The 22,238-nt window shown below is 41.5% G+C and overlaps 1 protein-coding gene across 2 annotated transcripts in view; it reads right to left on the bottom strand.

Moving 5' to 3' along the window:
- The window catches only part of CSMD1 (CUB and Sushi multiple domains 1), a 1,947,613-nt gene that overhangs the window by 123,830 nt on the left and 1,801,545 nt on the right, over window positions 1-22,238 (bottom strand). For both annotated transcript variants that reach the window (XM_059156007.1, XM_059156008.1), the window contains exons 43-49: window positions 21,268-21,445; window positions 18,952-19,097; window positions 18,087-18,167; window positions 16,916-17,029; window positions 10,181-10,369; window positions 5,694-5,840; window positions 965-1,153 (exon numbers count right to left, since the gene is read on the bottom strand). In XM_059156007.1, the coding sequence (XP_059011990.1) occupies window positions 965-1,153; window positions 5,694-5,840; window positions 10,181-10,369; window positions 16,916-17,029; window positions 18,087-18,167; window positions 18,952-19,097; window positions 21,268-21,445 (1,044 nt within the window). The remainder of the gene's footprint in view (window positions 1-964; window positions 1,154-5,693; window positions 5,841-10,180; window positions 10,370-16,915; window positions 17,030-18,086; window positions 18,168-18,951; window positions 19,098-21,267; window positions 21,446-22,238) is intronic.

Below are 22,238 nucleotides of genomic sequence, written 5' to 3'. Positions count from 1 at the left end.
CAGAGCTACTCTCTGAGCGGTAGAGTCTCTGTCGTAGAGTAACAGACAATTAAAAGAAAATGAGAATTATTTCTTCTTGTAAAGAACGAAATCATCATTCTGAATGAAAGAAGCTTTGGGATCTTCATGTTTGTCTTATATTTATAAAGAATGTCCAGAGCTGGAACATAAATAATTCAAGCTACGTGTCTGATTGACTTCTGCGGCTTAAAGACACATACAGTCACTGGGATAAATATCCATTATTGTCTCAGAGAGAAATACCAGAAAATCTAATATCTATGAAAAAAGGAAAAACGGAAACCAATATGAGGCTCCACTCATAAATCATAATTAGCTTTCAAAGACCAATATATTTTATTATGAATATAAATCCTGATAAGGCAAAACTATGAAAATTTCATGACTCCAAAGTCTTCAATTAAAATTAAAATGCCTTATTTGAAAATTTGATTTTTATGCATATGACAGATAAAGTTCCCAAAAAAGCATGAAATATTGAAATCAACTTTAACAAGTCCTAGATTTAAATGACCAAAGGAAAATGAAATATATGACGTATGGCTCAAAGAATGAGTTTTTAATCTAAATTATGAAAAGGGGGTTTTAGTAAATTGATTTTTTTAATTAATACAACTGTCAAGAAACATTCCTTTGAATCTACATCAAATAACACATTTTTTCCTTCAAAATGAAATACAAGTAAGCTTTAGGGTAACCACCCGGCTTCCAGTGAACATCCAACCATCCTCCGAATACCGGCTGTAAAGCTCCACCAAGCCCAGTGTAAATGTCAGAAATGTGTGCATGGCCGGTGGAAAGTTTAATTTGCACTTCTATAAACCCACATTCCATTTCTCCTTACCTTCATCCATCGCCACCGCTGCAGTAATTCTCAATATGCGATTCAAATAACAACAATGGATTGAATTCAAGTTTGGGGATGAAAAAGCACCTTTCTTACCCTGGCAGAGGGGAGCGAGGGAATCCCACTGATACATGCCTCCTGGACTCCGCTGGCAGGTCGCGTTGCTGTGGCCAATCATCCGATACCCGGGCTTGCAGAAATAATGCACTTTACTCCCCAGTGCTCCTGTGGTCCTATTGAAAACACCGCCATTCTTCAGGGTGTGGGTCAGGCTGCAGTAGGGCGCTGCGGACACACGAGCACATCCAGATGTAAATAAATAAACAGGAGAGACTAGGGGTTTCTCTCGGTTAAAGGGATATAAATGAAGTATCTTTCTTGTTCAAACAGTGGGAAACCAGCACCAATATGTCAACGTGTTCTAACAAGTATCCCCACACACCACAGTCTGGCACGGGGCCTCCGGCTCACCGCTGCTGGGAATGAAACGTGGCATCACCACATTAGAAGACAGTGGCAATTTCTCATAAAACAAACATGTTATCACCCTACGGTCCAGCCGTCAGTCTCCTTGGTGTTTGCTCAAAGACATAACAATGTAGGTCCACAAGAAGAAAAAGAAAGCGTGTGTGTGAATGTCTACAGGAGCTCGACTCAGGCCCACTCAAGCTTGAAGCTTGCACGACGCCCTTCGGTGGGTGATGGACGGACAGTGGCCCATCTGAACGGTGGAATATTCTTAGACACCAAAAAGAAGTGAGTCATCAAGCCATGAAAAGAAAAGGAGGAAACTTAGGCGCTTTTTAATAATGGAAAGAAGTCATCCTAGAAAGGCTGCCGACTGTGGATTCCAGCTCTAAGTATGGGATTCCAGAAAAGGCGACACTATAGGGATCCTAAAAATAGCAGTGGTTGCCAAGGGTCATAGGGAGGGATGCATGGGTAGAGCTCCGAGGGTGTTTAGGGCAGTGAAGCTGCTCTGTGATACTGTAACCATGGGTATATGTTATTACCCCATGTCCAATCCACAGAGTACGCGACACCAAGAGTCCCGCTGATGTAGAGCCCGGGCTCTAGGTGACGATGAGGAGTCCGTGCAGGCTCACTGATTCCGACAAATGCACCATCTGTAGGGGACGTTGACAGCAGGGTGGGGGGCTGTGTCTGCAGTGGGAGGGGGTACATGGGAACTCTCTGTATCTTGTCCTCAATTTTGCTATGAACCTAAAACCGCTCTAAGAATATAAAGTCTAAAACCAAACAAAACTAAACCAAAATGCATCCTAAAAGCCTAGAGCCAAGGTCCAATCTCTTATTTTGAAGTTTGGACTACAGGCAGTTATTGCTCTGTGCGAAGGAGGGTCTCAACTTTCTGAACACTGGGAGGAAATACACGAAGAATCCTGCTGGATTCCCTCACTCACTCCCTTAAGGCCGACACACTGAAGTAAGCTGACTGGCACCAGACTAAGAACAAGGAGGGGCGGCTCTGAGCACCTTACTTGAAACAAAACTATTGGAAAAGAAAAGCATCATTAATATGGAGAGAATAGAAAAATAGAACATTTTGCCATTAAAGCCATTAACTCTTTCTTTGTCGCTGCTGTTAAGTGGGTCTTGTGAGTTGCACCATAACGGAGATATGAACCTTCTTTTTAACACAAGGGATTTAATTAAAATCTCTAAGAAAATGCACTACTCCAGGTCAACACAAATCTCCCAATAGCTTTAGTCATTGCCTGTGAAGGAACTTTCTAAAATTGGGGACAGGCGTTTGTTAGACTGAGTCTCACCTACATAGAATACAACATCCCGACGGCTAAAAGCTCTGCGTCTTATTTACACATTTAGAGAAAGAAACTAATTTCACTCTTACGAGATCAGTTTCATTGCAGCAAACACTCCTACGAACTCCCTTCCGATAAATTAAAACAATAAAATAAAGTTGTGAAGGACTAGAAATGCTGTTTCCTTCGGAAAGAAGAGGTTTAAATGAACCACCAGCCCCGTGGGGCTCCATAGACGAACACACTTACAAGTCTGAGTGCTTAATGTGGAACCCGTCCTTAGAAGGCAATGCAGAAGAAACTTGTTGAAGGCTCCCTATCATAGCACTGCCCAGAAGCAGTGTCTGCGTGTCTGGCCTGGGCTCTCCACCATGCTGCAGAAAGGAGCGTCCTCAGAGAATGTCTTCAGCTGGATGATCTTCAGAAATTCCAGTTCTTTTTCTTTTTCTTTTTTAATGGACTGATTTTTCTTAAGTGAAATCTCAGTACTGCGAGAAACTTGTGATTCGCTGCCCCCTGGGCCAAGCCATTTTTTATGTCCTCATTCGAGACCCAATTTTCTAAGTTTTGAATGAATGAAAGTATTTATTTTAGGGAAGGAATGAGTATAACCAGGCACCTTGGCTAACAACGGCAAAAACCAAGACAAAACAGAAAGATAATTGATAGGAAGAAGGAGCAGACTGTCGGTCTTACTCTAAAGGGAGAGAGAAGATTAAGTCTGAAACGGCCCTGAAGGGACCAAGGGACCACATAATTCACTGCATGTCACGCATGGTTTTTGTCATAGTTTAGTCTGTTAAGGGATATAATGTGTGAGATTGTCCAACTTTCTGCAGTCTGATGATTGTCCATTTTCTCTCCTATTTACTATGTTTTTCTTATCACCGGGCTTTCAAGATGCCTCTTCTTTCCTAACTCACCTAGAATGAGAGAGCTAGAGAGGGCCCCAGGGGAGAAAAGAGAGCCCTGAGAACAAAAGGGACAGATCGGAGGACGCAGCCCCCCTGTTTGATTCTTGGCTCTAGGAAGACACAGAGGACCGATGCCCACCTCAGAGCTGCTGGTAGAGCGTTGGAAGAGCAGGGAGGCGTCCACTACGGGAGAAGACTGGGCAAGTCAGAGACTCTGGAATATCTGGATGTATGTCTGACCCACCTCTATCTTTAACTTTCCCCATCCGGAAGCTCACGCGGTTCACTCAGTGTGGAAGGATCATTACTAACTGTGCATGCACTTAGCACAGTACAGTGCACTGACGAGAACCGCCTTTGGACAGCCCTCGCTTTGTCTTTCTTGCTTTCAAATTATGTTGCTCAGTTCTATCAGTCCTAGCCCGGATGACCAGTGTTTCGTAAACGTGGGGCAAACAGAGCTGTCAGATACGCCGTGTGGTCAGACAACAGGCTAGAGCCCCCTGCTCACTCCACTACATCTCGGAGACATGCTGATCTCATTCCCGCGCTAACACCACTGGCGATGAACTCCTAGCAGAGGTCACTGAAGCACCGAATTTAAAACGAAAACCTGGTAAAAGATAGAGGTATTCACTGACCAAAAAAAAAAAAAAAAAAAAAAAAGTACAGTTTTTCTGAAATTCTCCAATTTCCTACTCTCCCAACACAGTTTAACAAAGAGAATCTTCTTGTTCTATAATGAATTAAAATGTGCCTTGAAAGGCAGAATTCAAGGTATAATCACATCACCAGGCTACTAAGTGATCTGCCACAGGTAGAAGGAAATCAATTAGGTTCACCATGATTTCCCCTGCAATGTCTATTTTTGCACCTTGGAAATAAATTCAAACGGTTCTAAAGGTTTCCAGATCTTTTTTCAAAACAAGAAATGTGATGGACACAAATCCAATCATCGCCCTAATGCTCTCCTAACTCCGCCTATGGGAACAATATTAACTTTGAGCCCTTTGTCAATAAGCATTTTGAATAACTACTTTGAGAGAAGGAGAGAGGCACGAAGGTCTGGGTGTGTTTGATTAAACTTTATCAAGAAAGAATGACTGAATTTCATGCTCACCTTCCGCACATCTAAAGCCTTTTCAAACCCTTGATACTCTGTAATGTTCCATGATGTCTACCAACCAGAGAGAGCTGAAATCTTATCCTTTAAGCTACTGTGCCTTTTTGCTGTTCCTCTTCACGACGCTACTCAGCAATGACCAAGTCCAACACCAAGAGAGGACTTCCCAGCCCTCCGGGAAGCTACTGCTCAATTAAACGTAGCTGGTGGGCACCCTCCTTAGGGAAACTAGTTCAGTTACCACTGCAGGAAATCATTGAGTGAGATACTGAGAAAAACGTGGATTTTTTTTTTTTTGTCATTAATTAAAATATATGAGGAATTTAAGTTGTCTATTTTTTCTGTAGGACAGTAAAACATTAGGGGTGGGTCGGGTCATACTGACAGATGTACAGAGGATTTAAAGAACATAAATACATTGGCTGCCTTAATTAGTACAAATAGCACTGACAGAGAATAATTGAAATACACAGAAAAGGACAAAGGAAACTGTTGATGCGGAAATACATCCATCTGTAATATGTACTAATTTTGTATGTGTTTATATGTGTGTGTATACACGTAATCTGCAAATATGAAGAGACACACAGATAATCAATAAAAAGACAAACTACTAATAGTACGAGATTATCACTTGTAAAATTAACATCAATAGGAGTATCCCTTCCTGTTTGTCTCTTTAGCATTTAGACCTAATTCAAAATTAGCTTTGCATTATATTTCTTTATCTTTTAGAGGCAATGCCCGTGTTTTCCCTAAGTGAATTCGAACCTTGATGATTTTAGCAATCATCATTAAAATATCAATCAATAAATTGTTTCTTTTCTCTGCTCTAGGTTAGACACCTCTTACTCAGAGTGATTTCCCATCGTATTATCCCTATGGGACTTCTTTCTCATCCTTGGATATTAGGTTTACATTACAAATTTCTATCTCCATTTTCTTGTAGATCACTTGTATTAAAAACGCGGTTACGCTGACTGTGAGCTTTACTTACGAACCTGTATACCGAATCTTGAACCCTTTTTTACTGGTTGCATGATCAGTGGACCAGCGAAGGTATAACTGATTGCTCCTGCTTGTAAAATTCAACTGTTCAGTGTGGTTCCCACTTAAGACCACCAACAGAGGACTCTGACCAGAAGAACCTAAATAAAACAGAAAACCAAAAGAAGTTCAGTTATGAGCTCATACCTACAAGATGCAGACTACTTATAGCTTTTTATCACAGTTAGGAGTCTAAATGTACAATAGATATTTCCACTTATTTCCATAGTAGACTGAGTTCCAAACGAATAAAGCAACAAGTAAATTCCCTGATTAAAAAACAAGCAAAAGAAAATAGCCAATCAACATCATTTCACATTAACACATAAGACATAGATCATATGAACCTTACTATAAGATAGGAATAATTAAGATACATGAAATTAATTTTTATCCCCATTAGTACAGATGATATTGTAAGTACAGGAGAAATGACGACTTTCATGTGACACTGGTAGCAGGACGAAGTAGTACAGTCACTCAGCAGAGCAGTCTGTGACACGCAGCACAACCGGAGGCTTCCTAGTTCTGCAAACTTCAGCCCATGGGCGCCAGCGTTATTCATAGAGCCAAATGTTAGCTCCAGCATTGCTGTGGCATGGCAAAACCTAGATCCTAGATTGTATTTTGGCATTTTAGAAAAGAATGGAAAGTGCCATGGAAAGCAATCCTATATACATCTAGAATGAACGGACGCCATAAACACTGATGGGCATAGGTGATTCTTAAAATAGCATGTTGACAGCTAAGGAAGTCTAACTGCAGCTAAATATGATAGCAATTATGTAAAAATTCAAAGTTTCCCATATTAAATTGTGTGTGTGTGTGTGTGTGTGGATAGATAGGACGTGATGCAGACAGAGATGCATAGTTACATGATAGAGACAGACGGATGTTCACACAGAGATCAAGTAGGCACCGCTCGAACCACGCGTGCAAGCGGGACCCACTGACCCCATGCCCTTCGGTGCTGCTTCCTCCTGGGAGAGATGCCTGTGGCGTTGGGTACGCGTGGAATCCCCAAGCGACTCTGTACTTCTTGCTTCTCAAAATGAGAGACTATGGACTCTGAAAATCAATCTGAGGGGTTTGAAGGGGCGGGGGGTGGGAGGTCGGGGTACCGGGTGGTGGGTATTAGAGAGGGCACGGATTGCATGGAGCACTGGTGTGGTGAAAAAATAATGAATACTGTTTTTCTGAAAATAAATAAATTGAAAAAATTAAAAAAAAAAATCGGAGCCTAAGGTAAATTGGACCAAATCCTAAAATTCATTACATCCAGTAATGAGTCCACATCTATATCTTAAATTTTTTTTCACCTTTTGGTACATTTGAAATTTTTAAAAAACTCAAGACACAAAGTCAGTATCTAGTAGGCAGTCAGAAGAAGCAGGTGCAGCGTGCAATGATGTAAAATGGCCCCAGCGGCCGTAACGTGATGGCAAGGACCGACAGGAACTGCTTTCTTGAGACAGAACCTGCATTCTCACTTCCTGGGTGTCCCGTACAGTCCCCCTCCGCTGGTGAACTCAGCACCGCCTCCTAGTCTGACGGCTCCGTGGCTTTTTGGCATTGCGCAGCAGCCTCCCAGGAAGCACATGACGGGAGGGAGAACGCGGTTATCCCCGCGAGGGCCAGTGCCTGTCTCATCGGCGTACCGGACTCGCTCTGAGAGTTGTACGTAGGATTTGCATTCAAGCAAAGTGACTGAGAAACCACCACCTCACTTATTGTGTAAACCCAATCAGGACAGTTAAAATTATTTTTTCCAAAAGCAAACAAACAAAACATCACAGAATTGTATTCCTTCAAATATAGACACAGTGAGGTCATACAGGTCCGGACCTTGGAGCGTGACCATATTTGGAGATAAGATCTTTAGACAGATAATTCAAGTTAAGGGAGGACCCTGGAATGAGCCCTCATCTGGTAGGACTGGAGTCCCTGCACAGAGAAGAGATCAGGACAGGGAGGCACGCTGAGGGGGTGGCCACGTGAGGACATGAGGAGAGACAAGACCTTGGAGAAACCAGCCCTGCCCACACCTGCATCCCAGTCCTGGGAGGAAATACATTCCTGTTGTCAAAGCCCCCTACACTGGTACTTCAGGATGGCAGCCCTAGACACCAAATACAAAAACTAGTACATTCGAGATGATTCAGGCCGTGTCCGGTTTTGCTGGAGCAAAGTCAGAACAGATGAAATGCTACCGCTCAGTTTCCTGGAAGGCACCCCATAAAAGGATGGCCAGACTTGATACTTAAAGAAGACTATGTGTTTTGGGGACTGGTTTTCTTGTTGTTGTCTAAAGAGATGATATATATTCTAAAATAAAATATCCCTGGGAAATTAACTTGCACTTGTAAAGTTTTAAAATATCACTTTTCATGACAGAACCCAAGAGTAAAGCTTCAGGTATTTTTAATTCAGCAACTAATTCTTCATCACTTTCCATCTGTTCTTTTTGCCTGACACATAACGAGCTTCCTCAAGGACTCGCCTTTAAAAATATGCATCCAGTCAACATGCATCAAAGACCACGAGCCATCATGGAGGGCAGCTGTTCCCACCACCAGCATGGAAACCATGAAGTATGTTACAAGTGGACACCACAGTCCTTATGTTGACACCTTTCTCAGTTGAGGTGTATAATGATTCAAGCTCTTTGTTCATTTATTTTTTTAATCAAGGGTTAGCCACTACTGGAACTACAGACAAGAATACACTCCTGGGATAATAAAGTTTAAAATCAATATTTTCCACATTTTTTTTTTTTTTTTTTTGCACCTCTTGATCCATAAAGGAAGACTGTCTTCCAGAAGACAAAGAGAGGTGCGGTAGACATGACCCTTAATGCAACAGAAATGCTAACACTTAAAAACTATTCCTATAAAATGTTTCCCTTTCATTTTATAGACAAATCTTTGAGGCTAGAACAAAGCTAACCATGGATCTCTGGTAATTTTAACAGCAAGTGTTTTGATATTACCTCTATCATCTACTTTTGTAATAGGGATGATCCACCCCGATTTTGGGGAGATCCAGTTGTAAGCCCATAAGGATAAATACTGCTGTGACCGTGCTGCTGTAACTGGAAGCAGGAGAAGCACTGTCAGCCGAACTCCCATCCATTCATCCCTGAGGTGAACTGAGGGGCCATGAACACATTTACAGTAATTATGTAAACACATTTAATTCATACAATGTGTATACGAATACACACACACACACACACACACACACACAACCCTAACCCTAACCCGGAAACTGGCTGCTCACCTACTTTGGTGTGCATGTCATCTAACTGATCCCAGAACCAAGCCTACCTGCTTCCTCACTGACGTAAGAATCCCCTTTCGTTTCTTGGCTAATATGTGACTTCTCTCTATTATAAAAACTACAGGAAAGTCTTCAGCAGTCCACATCTGCTTCAACATACACTTAGACAAAACACTCTTAAAATGGAAATAGTGCTCCTCAGCCCTCTGCTTCCATGTATATAAGTGTGAGTTCAATTTCCAGTTTAGTGGCTCATCATCTTAGGAAATACATAAATTGATTCACGCAGCATCTATCCATGTGATCAACTCGACTATGACAATTCATTGAGGACGTAGAAGGCATGTAGACACTCACAGAACAAACTACAGTCATTATTGTTAGCTTATTCAACTCAATGACCAGTCCCTCAAAACATGCAAAAGCCTTATTATTATGTGCAGCCATAATTGTATCTTGGTCTAATTTTCTGGGCTATGATAATGCTGCTATACAAAGAAAAATATTAACAACATCTCCATTACAAATTGACAATTCAACCACATACTACTTGTAAGCATGGCATTGTTCTGTTAATAAGTTTGTTAGAAATGTATAAAAACATACAACACTAGAGTTGAAAACAGTATTAACATCTGGTAAGTGCGTTGTATGATTTTTTAAAAGATTGCACATTAAAGGCTTCTGTAGCATTTATCATCTGGAAATCTCTGTGACCCATTATTTTATGTAGTTCTAGTAAAATAATTGTCTCAATGGATTAAAGTACCTTTAGCTCTCTTAAATTTCCTAAGATATCCTCTGCATCAGTAGAATACTAGAAAGAGAGAAAGGAAGAGCTGTATGGGGTCATCTACTCTAAATTTCCACAGGAAAAAATTAAGTAATAGTTCAAATAAATTCAGGACATTGTCACAGTGCATTGTTAGCATATAATTGCATAAAAGTTGAAACATTAACAAAAGTATGTTCATGTTCCAGACTCTTGAGACTCTACCAGGTTGGAATAATTTATTTTCTGTTTGGGGAAGATACAGTTCAACTCAAGAATATATGAAAGCCCTCGTGTAGTAAAAGCATCATGGTGGTGTTTTTATTACACTCCATAGAGATCACTGGTCGGTAAAAAAAAATAAATAAATAAAACAGCAAAGAAACTTACCATCAAATACTTCCAGGGCATCAAATTGCTTTTCACTTTGAAATGTGTCCACGAAGATGGTGATGTTGTAGTGCGGTTCCACTTTAATACTCCATGAGCATGTCTGGGAGTTAAAGTAGTTGCCCGGGTAACCAGGACTGAGGATGACTCCAGAGGACTCCGTCCGGACTTCATTCGCAGGGCATTGTGCTAACGAGAAACATATCAGTAAAAGTCTTCCTTAACAAAGTGAACCCAACGTCAGTGGGAGAGTCTCTATCTCTGTATTTATAAGCCAATGGCGATGGAGGGGGAATGACCCTACTGAACTATGACCCAATTTAATACAGGGTAGAAACACAGCAGAACAGCACTAAATGATAACAAGTCACACTTTACTAGCACTCTGTAATTTAAATGAGAATTACATACATATAGAAATGTTGTTGGGACATAGGGTGACTAGACTGATTGATTGATTGATTTCATTTACCGTTAAGGAAATGTAGGGTCAAAGACTTTATTGTCACTGACACAACTCTAGGGTAGCCCAATCTGACAAAGCTGAAAAGAAGCCTGGAACCTGAAAGCTTTGTTTATCTGGAAAGGGTCATGAAGCAATGCTGATCTGCCCCTTGTGAGTCAAGTGGGAAGTACGGGTACAGGAATGCTTAAAGCCATCCTGTACCTTCCATCCATAGTAACCTTCTAGGATGGAATTGCCCACACACCTCATTTTGGGGCAGGTGCACTGCAGATTTGATCTTAAGGCCCCATGTTTTCTCACTCAACTAAAAAGCAAGATCTCACCTTTTCAATGCAATATTACAAAAACGTTGTGCAATTATATACAGTAGTAGAAAATGCATTTATTTATGCCTTTAATTATACTTGTGATTATATTTACAACAGTAAATTTTAAAAATTTGACTTGATTACTTGACACTATGACAAGAGACAAGTCAGAAAGTCCTGGGCTGAAAGCCATATTGGATATCTGGGTTGTATCAATGTGATTTCTAAAGGATGAATTTATCAAAATGAATCCCTTATGAGTTTATCATTATGAATGAATCATTAAGACAGTGTGGACACACTGACATACTTTTATCCCTCCTATTTCCTTTTTTCTTTATTCTACTACTTTTAAGGTAATCAAAATAAAACTGATCTGCTTAGGCATGAACATGCAAAAGAAAATCACCAGACTCCTAATTAGTAATTTATCTAATTGATAATTTAATTATCTTTCAGAAATAATGTATTTATACAACTATTAAGAAAAAATTATATCACTTATTGATAATGATTCAAATTTAACAGAGATATAGAAAAACAATTTGTAAATTTTAAAGTTAAATGATCAGCTTTTCATTCATGAGAAAGGAGTTTCATTACAGGAAATGTGTCTTATTTGATGAATCATCTCCTTTTAATTAATTAAAATTATATTATTAAATTTAATTAATTTCATTTTATTTTAATTAATTAAATTTATATTAATAATACATAAGTTTTGAAATGATTGCCCAAAAAGATGAGTGAAGCTTATGTAATATGTTTTGATTCAAGTAACTGTTAAAAGGAAATTTTTCCTTTTTTAAAAAATTTACCTTAGTGTTCTTATTCAGATGTACCTTACATTTACAAAATGTTTAGGCATAAGATCGCTAACAATGAAACATTTCCTAGAACCTTTTAAATAAAGAAGTATTTTAGGTAGATTTTTAAGAATATTTACAATGTTGGGGCACCTGGGTGGCTCAGTGGGTTAAAGCCTCTGCCTTCAGCTCAGGTCATGATCTCAGGGTCCTGGGATTGAGCCCCACATCGGGATCTCTGCTCAGCAGGGAGCCTGCCTCCCCCAACCCCCACCTGCCTCTGCCTACTTGTGATCTCTTTCTGTTACATAAATAAATAAAATCTTAAAAAAATATATTTAGAATGTTAAATTGGGTAGCCCTTGTGATTGCCTACTTGTGATCTCTGTCTGTCAAATAAAGCCAAAACACTCAGACTAAAGCAATTTTGTTTAGAAAGTAATTTCTATATACAGTAGGGTGGTGAGGTCACTCTGAAATATATTATGCCCTTTCAAAAATGAACACATTGGCATTTTTTAAAAGAACACAGTAGAAGACAACTAGCCTTTCATCTGATGCATATGTGTAGGGCCTGGAGCTTTAGAATCTCCACCGACCCGCCTGACCTCACCGTGAGACTATGAGCGTTTCTCAGCCATGAAGTAACCAGACAGCAGCAAAGCTACTTGTCAGGGTCGTGATCAGAGAGATACATGTAAACCCTTTCCTTCGGTCTGAAGCGCTACACGGGCAGAAGGCATTTCCACACCCGCGAGGCACGGGCCACCTCCTGCCTCCTCCTGACTAAAGCCGCTGAGGCCCAGCACAGTTCGTTCTGAATTCTGAAAACATTTAGCCCAAGCCGCATCCTTCTGATTGCATCACCGCCACTATCATTATTAGGCAACACTGGAAGTTCCGGTCATCTAGAAACTGGAAACCGATGCCACGTTGCCAAAATCCACCTATAGAGCCGGAGTCCCTGCCAGGCTGGGAAAGGAGTGAGTGGTGATGACTCAGAGGCGGAATCTCAAGCACACCTATTCTCACTCCCACCGGTTTCCCCAAAATGCTGCTTCTACTGCTGGGAGAAGAAGGAATGAAAATGCAACTGAAATGATGTGCTTCCTTTTTCTTACAACACTCATTATTTTTTCCAGATATACGTATTGGTTAAAAATGCACTTGAGTGTGTCTCCCTGGGAGCAAACGTGGTTTTGATTCATTTGTGTCTCTTGCTCCTTCATACATGCCTAGACCTTCCTGGGCCTTGCTATAAAGTGTTGCTAGGAGCAGCGCCCAGCCACGGTGGGAAGTTTCAGAGACCACAGGCTCTCCCTGGGCCAGGCTGTTCACTCTCTACCAGCACTCACACTTAAAACACAGCCCTGTCTCCGGAGGGGACCCTGACGACCTCCCGCTGGGGGAAGCATCTGTTGGAGGTTCCCATCAAAGGCGCCTCTGAAGGCATGTGCCTCTCTGAGATAGGCACCTGAATGTTGAGTCACCACACTTCCACAAGAAGTTATTCCTTCAGCTTATTTTTTGAAGAAAAAAGAAATGGGAGGCTTAAAACCAAAGCATACTATTTGAAGCTTCTTTCAGGGCTTCAGCAAAAGTAATGCAATCAAATGTTAGGATTTATAAACAACGAAAACTAATTCTTAAAAGCACCTGTAGGACCCAGAGAATTGTGAATAGAGAACCCTATGGACCAGTAAGAAAGGTGTCTCTGGGAGCCCTTGATCTGTGTCTTACAGCTCTTCAAGAAGTGCTCATTATTAAAAGGACACTGGCTGTCTTTAGTGTTCACTGAAAATACATGTTTCTTAATTAAAAAAAAAAAAAAAGTGATGATTAGCTCTATAAAAATTCTTAGACCCCAATCCAGGGCACAGAAGCTCCTGTGCTGAGACCCCTCTAGACCCTGCACCGTGTACGTCTTCCTCTGACTCTTCACCTATCCCCTTTCTATAGTAAAGGATACAGACTAGAATTCTTCACAATACTATATTCGCAATGCTAAATCTAAGTAAATGTTTCCCTGGGTTATATAAGCTCTTCTAGCATAGGATAAAAACCAAAGAGGGGATTATGAGTGCTTCTGATCCAGAGCAGGTCCGTCAGAAACACAGACGACAAGTTGGCTTTGTGACGGGCCTCCAAAGGGGGAGCCGTCTTTTAGGACTGAGCCCTTAACCTGTGGGGTCAGGCACTGTCTCCAGGCAGAGAGTGTCAGAATTGGTTTCAACTGTAGGGCACTCAGCTCGGGTTTGGAGAGACTGGGAGAATTGCTTGGTGGTTCTGGAAAACATTCCAGACCCTCATTCAATGTTTCCTAAATTAAGATGGGCATCCGAGAAGGTGTATCTGCATGGGATGCTAATTTTCAAGGAACAATTTGCTCCCACTGTTCCCAAGGAACAATCAATCACCCTCAAAGTGGTGATAATTTTCATTTTTTTAGATCTCTTTTAAAGATTTTATTTATTTATTTGATAGAGACAGAGAGAAAACAAGCACAAGCAGGGAGCGCTGCAGAGGGAAGGGAGAAGCAGGCTTCCCGCTGAGCAAGGTGGTAAACCTTCACATTTTTAGGGCACATCTTAATGTGAGGCGGGACTCAACCCTGGGACCCTGAGATCATGACCTGAGCCGAAGGCAGAGGCTTAACCCATTGAGCCACCCAGGCGCCTCTGGAGACAATTTTCAAAGCAAAACTTAGTAGGACTCATAACCCACACAATTTTCCACCTATAATTTATCACGGGATTACCGACTCTCTCCCCTTGAGACCAACCAAATAATTTTAGAAAGTGCTGGGAGAAAGGTTATCATTAAATGATTATTTGATAAAAGACATCTGAGCGCTTCATTCTTTTTCTTAAAGAATGCATTTAGGTAACTCTTGTTTTAATATCTCTTAATATCTTGTTTTAATATCTCTTAATAACTCTTGTTAAAATACCTTGTTTTAAAGATATTTACTCCTGAAGGGAAACAGTAGAGAACTACGCTGTCCTCTGTAGTAACTGCTGGGTGTTCAGTGGGACATGGGCACTCGGTCTGAGCAGAGAGAACGTGTCTTGTTAGCAGAATCCTTCCTGCAACCGTGTGTGAGAGCCAAGTAATTTAGAGAATGATGCTCATGTTGTGCTGATTTACTCAGTTCCTGGACTGTCATGAATTAATTTCATTTAAATAAAAATGAGGTTAATCTTGGGCATAGCCAACATAATAAAGTAATTTTCCCTCTTTTTGAAGTAGCATATTAAATAAATATGTGTGCCTTTCTTCACTCATCAACTAAGACCACCCCTGTTTGAAATCATCTATGCTGAGAAACTTTAGGCTGTTTGTTGGAATTAAGATGTGCCCTAAAAATGTGAGGGTTTACCTCAGGTAATTTCTATATAAAATGGAAAAAGATGAATATTTTATATCCCCTTGCACCTTGAGGGGAAAAAAAACAAACAAACACTGTAGATGGTTGTTGCTGATGTAATATGGTACGTATACACCGATTTGTTCCTAAAAAGTAATGACTCAGTCTCCTGACTTATCACCCCGAGCGGTGTCCCAATTTTAAACCAGGCAGGTGTGAGGCAAAGTGCCAGTGACTTCCAGAACTGTGTGGGTCCTCCGCGTGGCTAGAGCATCCCATGGACTGAAGAAGGTGTGCTTCTGAGGGGACGGTCTTTGCCCACACACACCTGTGCTCCCCGAGGTACAATCTGAAAGCAATGTTTCTTAGAATTGGTCTGAGCAGTCATGGTTATTTAAGACCACAGCGTCCCAGATTTTCTTCAGATGCTGAGAATCGTCTCCCTGTCCCCAGGGGGCTAGGACTGCGCCTCTTGCAGGAGGAGGACGCAGGAAGTGAGCGCACATTCTAGGAGACTCCATTCAAGTGTGGGGGCACGTGCACAGTGCAAAGGAAGTTACTTCTTCGTGGGGCTGATAATTCACATTAGAACACCTGTAATGACTCACTTAATGTTCTCTGCATCGTCACAAACATCTCACCAATAAGGCCGATCCAGATCCTCCTTACACTCGATGCCCAAGGGATTAATGATTCACCTGCGGTCACTGTCTACACTGAATCACTGGGTCTTCTCTTCCTAAATTTTGGGGCCTTTTAGGTGCTTATATCATATGATAATGTTCAAATTTCTTGAAACGGGGGTGGTCCCATTCTTTAAATGAATTGAATGTTTATTGTGATTCTGAAGTCACAAAATCAAAACTATTCTAATGTGGAAAGCTTTCCAACTGGCCAAACCATCATACTTCTGACTTACATTGAGATATTATAGCATACTTATGTTTTTTCAAGTGTTTATTGCCCCAATATTACTTAAGAGTAGAGACTTTCAAATAGTTTAAAGTGACCTACTTAAATACTTCAATCACTTAAATCAATAGATTCAGCCTCAAGTCTTGCGCTATTGTGTATCTTGTGAGTGCATCTGCTCTATGTGTTTTAAAGACATGTGAATGTATGAAATTATGTGCATCTTATTGCACCAAGGCGCATGCCAATGCTTATAAATCTTATAGAAAATAGTAAGCACTAGATAATTTTACAGATACTAATGTATTTAGAGGGAAGTGTTGTGATGCCTGTAATTTGCCTTGAAATACAACAAAAGTAACATTAATGGATGGATAGAAAGATAAGAGACACACGACTAAGGATATATAGAGTACATGGATGGTGGAACCTCGGTGGCAGGTATTCAGACTGTTATTTCTAATTTTTTTAAGATATTATTTATTTATTTGACAGACAGAGATCATAAGTAGGCAGAGAGGCAGGCAGAGAGAGAGAGGAGGAAGCAGGCTCCCCGCTGAGCTGAGAGCCTGATGTGGGGCTCGATCCCAGGACCCTGAGATCATGACATGAGCCGAAGGCAGCGGCTTACCCCACTGAGCCACCCAGGTGCCCCTATTTCTAAATTATTTTAACTTAGCCATATATTTGAACATTTTCTGGTAAGCTACTGGGGAAGAAAAGACCTCTTATTTGATACGCTTTTGATTTGTATTTTACACGTAGCTAAAGGAGAAAGGCAATTAGGTATTTGTTGGCAGGTGATCTGATTTGCAAGGAGATCGTGCACAGTTCACAACTCTATGGGAAGCGCAGGCCGCCGCAAGCTGTGCATACCTTCACACGTTGGGAGGGCACCTTCAAACTGCAGTTGGGCACTGAGCTTGCAGGTCAGGGTGTCCGTCCCAGACAGCGTGTACCCAGGGTGGCACTGGTACTTCACGAAGTCCCCTGCAAGAGCCAACAGAGCTCACCTGGGACTATGTTTCCATGACACACCCCGTGAGTGAGGGCAGGAAAGGTCGAGATGGCCACCTACTGAAGGACGTCAGGGAGCAAAGCACTTCTGGACCCACATCGGGATTCATTTCTAGTTTATTTAATCAAAGGGGACTGTTGTCACTTCTTGACTTATAAAAACGCTGTCTTCCCAGATACCAGACAGCGCATGGGGCAGGTTTTGTCACAGACTGATGTGTCTGTGGTCCCGCCCCTCCCCCACAATTACTACTCAAAAAAAAAAGAAGGCGGATTGGGATTGCTTGGGATTTACGGGTGCAACACAGGATGGCTTCAATGCATCCAGAGAGGGCTAACCTGCGACCTTGGCCTAATTAGCACAATGTTCCCATTAACTGAGCCATTAGGAGGAGAGCAGAAAATGGGTCACGTGGTTTGATCAGTGGTCTGAAACTCGGGGGGAGAACACAGTGCTGTGTTTGTAGTTGAGACAGAGAAATCCTGGGTCACAGTAATTACACCACAGACATATGCGGCAGCGGGTCACCTAATGTGACCTGATGGTTATTTAATGAAACTCGCCATTAATACGGAATGATAAAGCAGAATTTCTAAATATCACCATTAAGTACACTCACCAATTACATTCCAATTTCAATGAAAGGTCAAAGTCATAGTCATCATTATTTTAGCTACCAATGATTAAGCCCTTCTTGTGCGAGAACATCTTTTCCTAACTAAACGCAAATATCTGTTTAAGTCTGTCTCCGAATACCTTATTTAAAAGAAAAATACAAGCTAGCAAATGCTGGTGGGCCTGGTGAGGTGAGGATATGCTCAGATGACAGAAGCAAAGTTGAAATAGCTAAAAACAAACACCGTGGCAGTGGAGGAAGAAATGCCTATTTCTTCGATATATGAACTCCCTAGCAATGCTTTAGGACATTCTGACAAATACTCACTTACTCACGTGAGTAATTATCGCAGTGAGGGTGAGTGTTAAAAAAGTTGGGCTGAGCTAATGATGTTGCAACAAAGAACACGTTACCTATTTCAAAATCCTCATCCTCCATAAGCATTTCTGCCTGTGGAACTGACGGGGGAGGTTGGCATTTCTTGAGCTGAAATGCTAAAGGGTTTATAGAAAGAAAAACAAAACTGCAATTACATTTGCTGAATAAACAAAATTATTACAACAAGCATTCTGCTTCTATTGTTTTCATGCCCAGGTACCCTGCGAGGTCTATGTTTGTAAATCATCATTTTAGAACATTCTCAAGCTTATAGGATTATTTCACGCCCATGAATATGGAAAGTCAAAGGGGAAAGGGAACAGTTTTTAAAACTCGGGCATTTAAATAAAGCCACTTTACATAATTCGGGGCTTCTGGAAGGAAATGCTTCACCCATGGCCTGGTGCCAGGTCCACATTCACATTCGCTAAGGTACCTCTCGGAACCCCACGCTGGCGACTTCCATGGGTGCAGCCCTCACCAGATACAACAAGGGATTGATACGCTTTTCTCCAAATTATTGGTTTTCAAAGTCATTTAGTGCCCTGTTGCCTCAACCATAACTCTGTGGCATTTGCTACCTTGACTCCTCTGCAGGCGACACAGGGACTCTAGGAAAGCTACTAAACTGATTTCAAGGGTCCCTGGATCTGAGTCTCACCAGCAATACTCTTCTCTTGGAATGAGTCCAAGCTTCCCACACACCAGATGGGCCATCTACAAACAGCATCAAGCAAAAGAGGGTCACAGGGACCTCTGGCACTGAAAGCAAGAAAGTCTCAGAAGGCTCTTGCTTGGCAAGACCAAGGAACTCTAGCTGGAAAGGAGCCATATGTCAACACTATCAGGAGAACCAAATGGAATTCTTCGCCTTAATCGACAAGGTGAGAATGCACTGACCGTGAAAATTGAGAACAAAGAAGCCTCCGTTGGAAAAATCGCTGTGGAACTTGAGCAGGACCTGGTTGGTGGAGCTGTATGCCGTTTCCAGGGCTGTGTTGCCACTGAAAACTCCCAGCTGAGGTGAGTTCTGGTCAGGACCATCCCTAGGAAAGAGAGAAGTTTGAGGAGAAAGTTCTTACTCACAGCTGAAACCAACAACCATTTTCTTCCAACATGTGGCTTCCATCCTGCCCAAGCAGCTTGGTCTGAGCCTGGGCTCCAGGGGACGGAGCTGGTGCTCACACCTGGAGATTTTGGGGCTGACTTTACTCACCCCACTGTAGACCTTTTCAGAGCCCTAACAGAGACACATTAGGGCTCTTACAGTTAGTTACTGTAATATCACGTATCAGCTGCCTTTCAAACATCCATGTTTGAAAGTCTCAATTCCATGGTGTCTCTTCTAACGATGGGTGAAATTTATGGAGATCTTGCTATTGAAGTACAAAGTTTTTAAGACTTTGTTAAAAAGGAAATGATAGTGTGAAGGTCCAGCTACTTGCCCCAGGATAGCAAAGCAACACTTAATTGCACTTTCTGCTGCTCTTGGAGTCAATGTTTAAGCCAATCATTCAGAAATGTTCAGCATCAATAAGGTTGCGTGGAAGGTTTCCATCAGTGCCCAGCACCCCCTCCCCTCACCAAGATGAGGTAAACTGCATGATGAGACCGCCAGCCCCTCCCCCTCAGGGAAGGTGACCTTGCCTGAAACAATCCTTTCTCCTGCTAACAATGTCTTGCCCCACCCTCTTCCTATAAGAATCTTCCATTGTGTACACCTAACTCCTCAGAGCACCTCTCTCCTGCCCAGTGGAGTGTTAACCGGAGTCAGGAATCAATAAATAAAACCAATTAGATGTTCAAATTTACTCAGTTGAATTTTTGTGTTTTTAACAAACTGAATAAAATACTACCGTCTTGTGGACACTGTGTTTAGAAACAGCGAGTGTTTAATGTCACAAAGTTGGCCAGCCTCCTTGGTCTCTTTCTCATTAGGGCTCTGACAATGGACACTGCACTTGGTTGACTATGAGGAGCTTTTGCGTCTACCTGCTGCGTCTGTAGGTTAATCCAGGCGAAACGGCTGGTGGTATAATGTGGTTTTGTTTTGCCTTTGAAAGGGAAAAAACTTAATATTTCAGGCTCCCCATTCCTCCTCACCCCTCAGCCGCTGATTCTGCCAATCTCTCCTCCCTGCAAGAGTTACTTCTAGAGCCTCAGAAGCCGGTCTCCCTTCCTGCCCTCAGTTGACTCATTTCCCACCAAACAAGACTGGGAATTCTGCAGCCGGTGACTCCCCTTCCTAAAACCCTAGAAAATCTTCATCACTCTTAGAACTAAGCCTGGGATCTTTCACGTGATTTATAAGTTCCTGTACTCTCTGTCCTGCTCACTTGGACCCCATAAAACCCATCCCTGACACCTTCCAATACCCTGAAGTCACCTGTCTTCAGCTCGCTGTACAGGCTTTCCAATATCCACAATAACCCGTACCATTTACACCAACTTTCTACACCAAGTTCTGAGGCACACACACATGCATACCACATTGCTACCTCCCATAAATTCATAGTTTTCATGGAAATATTTTCTGGCAGCACATCCTGCTTTTCAAGCCTGGATGGAGCTCACCTCCTCACACCCCACTGGTCCTCTCCCCTTCTCCCATCGTAGTTTCACAGAGGACTTGTCAATCTCTGTGTCCCCTATAACCTCTTACTTCCAAAAGCAAAGGTAGGGTAGTCATTCCCAAGGACGTGAATGTAGCCAAAGTTCACGTAAGTAATTACCCAAGGCCACATGACTCCTTGGAAAGAGAAGCAGAACCCAAATCCCCAGGCCTGAGCTGGCTCAGTGTTACTTCCTGCACATCGTATGGACGCGCAGTCCTGCCGTGTGTACACAGGACGGCGGGAGGGTTGTGTGTAATTATCTCTTCAATGTTTCCAGGAGCACCGAATTCTTATCATGGCAAAAGATTCCTAACCAACTTTTCTTTTATAAAAAAAGAAAAATCGCACTTAAAAAAAAAATGTATAATCCAACTATGTTGGGGTAATCTCTATTCAGAGGAATCCTGAATTAACAAAATGCAAACATATCACATGACATTTATTCCCCATATCACTTGATTTCCTTCGTAAATATCCTTTCCAATATCTACCTAAAAACTTCACTTCTTAATGTGTCATCTGACATCAAAGCCCCACGTCTGTGGTTGCGAGAACAGTTTGACACAATCACAGATGAGTTCACACGGAAAGGCTCCCCTACCAGACAGCAATGTAATCATTCACGGCTTCCGTCTGTAGCAACGTGAAGTTGATGTAGACCCCATGGCCGGGAGGGACGGTGATCAGCCAAAGGCAGTCCTTCAGGATTGGGTACTCGTCTGGAAATCCAGGAGAATAAATGGTACCATTCTGAGATGTTACATTATATCCACAAGGAGCTGAAAAGGAAGCAAAGAAAATTAAGCCCCAATACAGTCAACTTCAGAAAGGACACAGTTAAAAATTTCTAAGTCTCTAAAGTCCCTTTGCCAAAATTTTCCTTATGAGAAATAATGGTGAATATTTTCAGTAGCTACTTTGTCAAAGTAATTCCACTAAAGTCTTAAAACCTTAGAAGAATTATACTTCTAAGCTAAGTTATCTAAATTCCGTTTAATATATTCTCCAAACACTCAAAATCCTTTTAGGATAAAGTCATTCTCATGTAATTAAAAAAATTAAAAAAAAAAAAAAGCCCTTACTCAGTCACTCAGTTATCTTCTGTGACCGAACTGATAATCCATTGTGCTATGTGATATGAGGAATTACATGGAAATGACGCATAAATAAATCATGGAAATTGTGTTGTTGTTTTAAGTGAGATTTCTAAAACATATTCAACTGCCTAAAAGGGTGGTATCCAAGTCTACCTGCCTAAATTAAAAAAATAAGTTATCAATTCTTGGCAGATCTATACCTGAAGAAATGAGAGAAAATAATATACGTGGGGTTTTCTTGATGCTTTTCCTCCTCTCACCAGCTTTCATCTCTGCCAAGACTCACAATCCCTAATCAGCCTGTTTTATTTTACTTAATGAATTGGTATTTTTCTGTTGCCATGGCAATTATTTTGTCTTATCGAGGGGAAAATGAAGTGACTACATATTAGCATCATAATCTGAGACACATTACGACACTCGGAGAGCAGTATAATACATCAAAGTCACAAACGAAGTAGACTTTTTAATCAAC

Source organism: Mustela lutreola, chromosome 18 (genome assembly GCF_030435805.1).
Source record: "Mustela lutreola isolate mMusLut2 chromosome 18, mMusLut2.pri, whole genome shotgun sequence".
In the NCBI taxonomy this organism is placed as follows: Eukaryota; Metazoa; Chordata; class Mammalia; order Carnivora; family Mustelidae; genus Mustela; species Mustela lutreola.
Note: the sequence above shows the minus strand (reverse complement) of the source record. Positions and strands in the feature narration are given on the sequence as shown.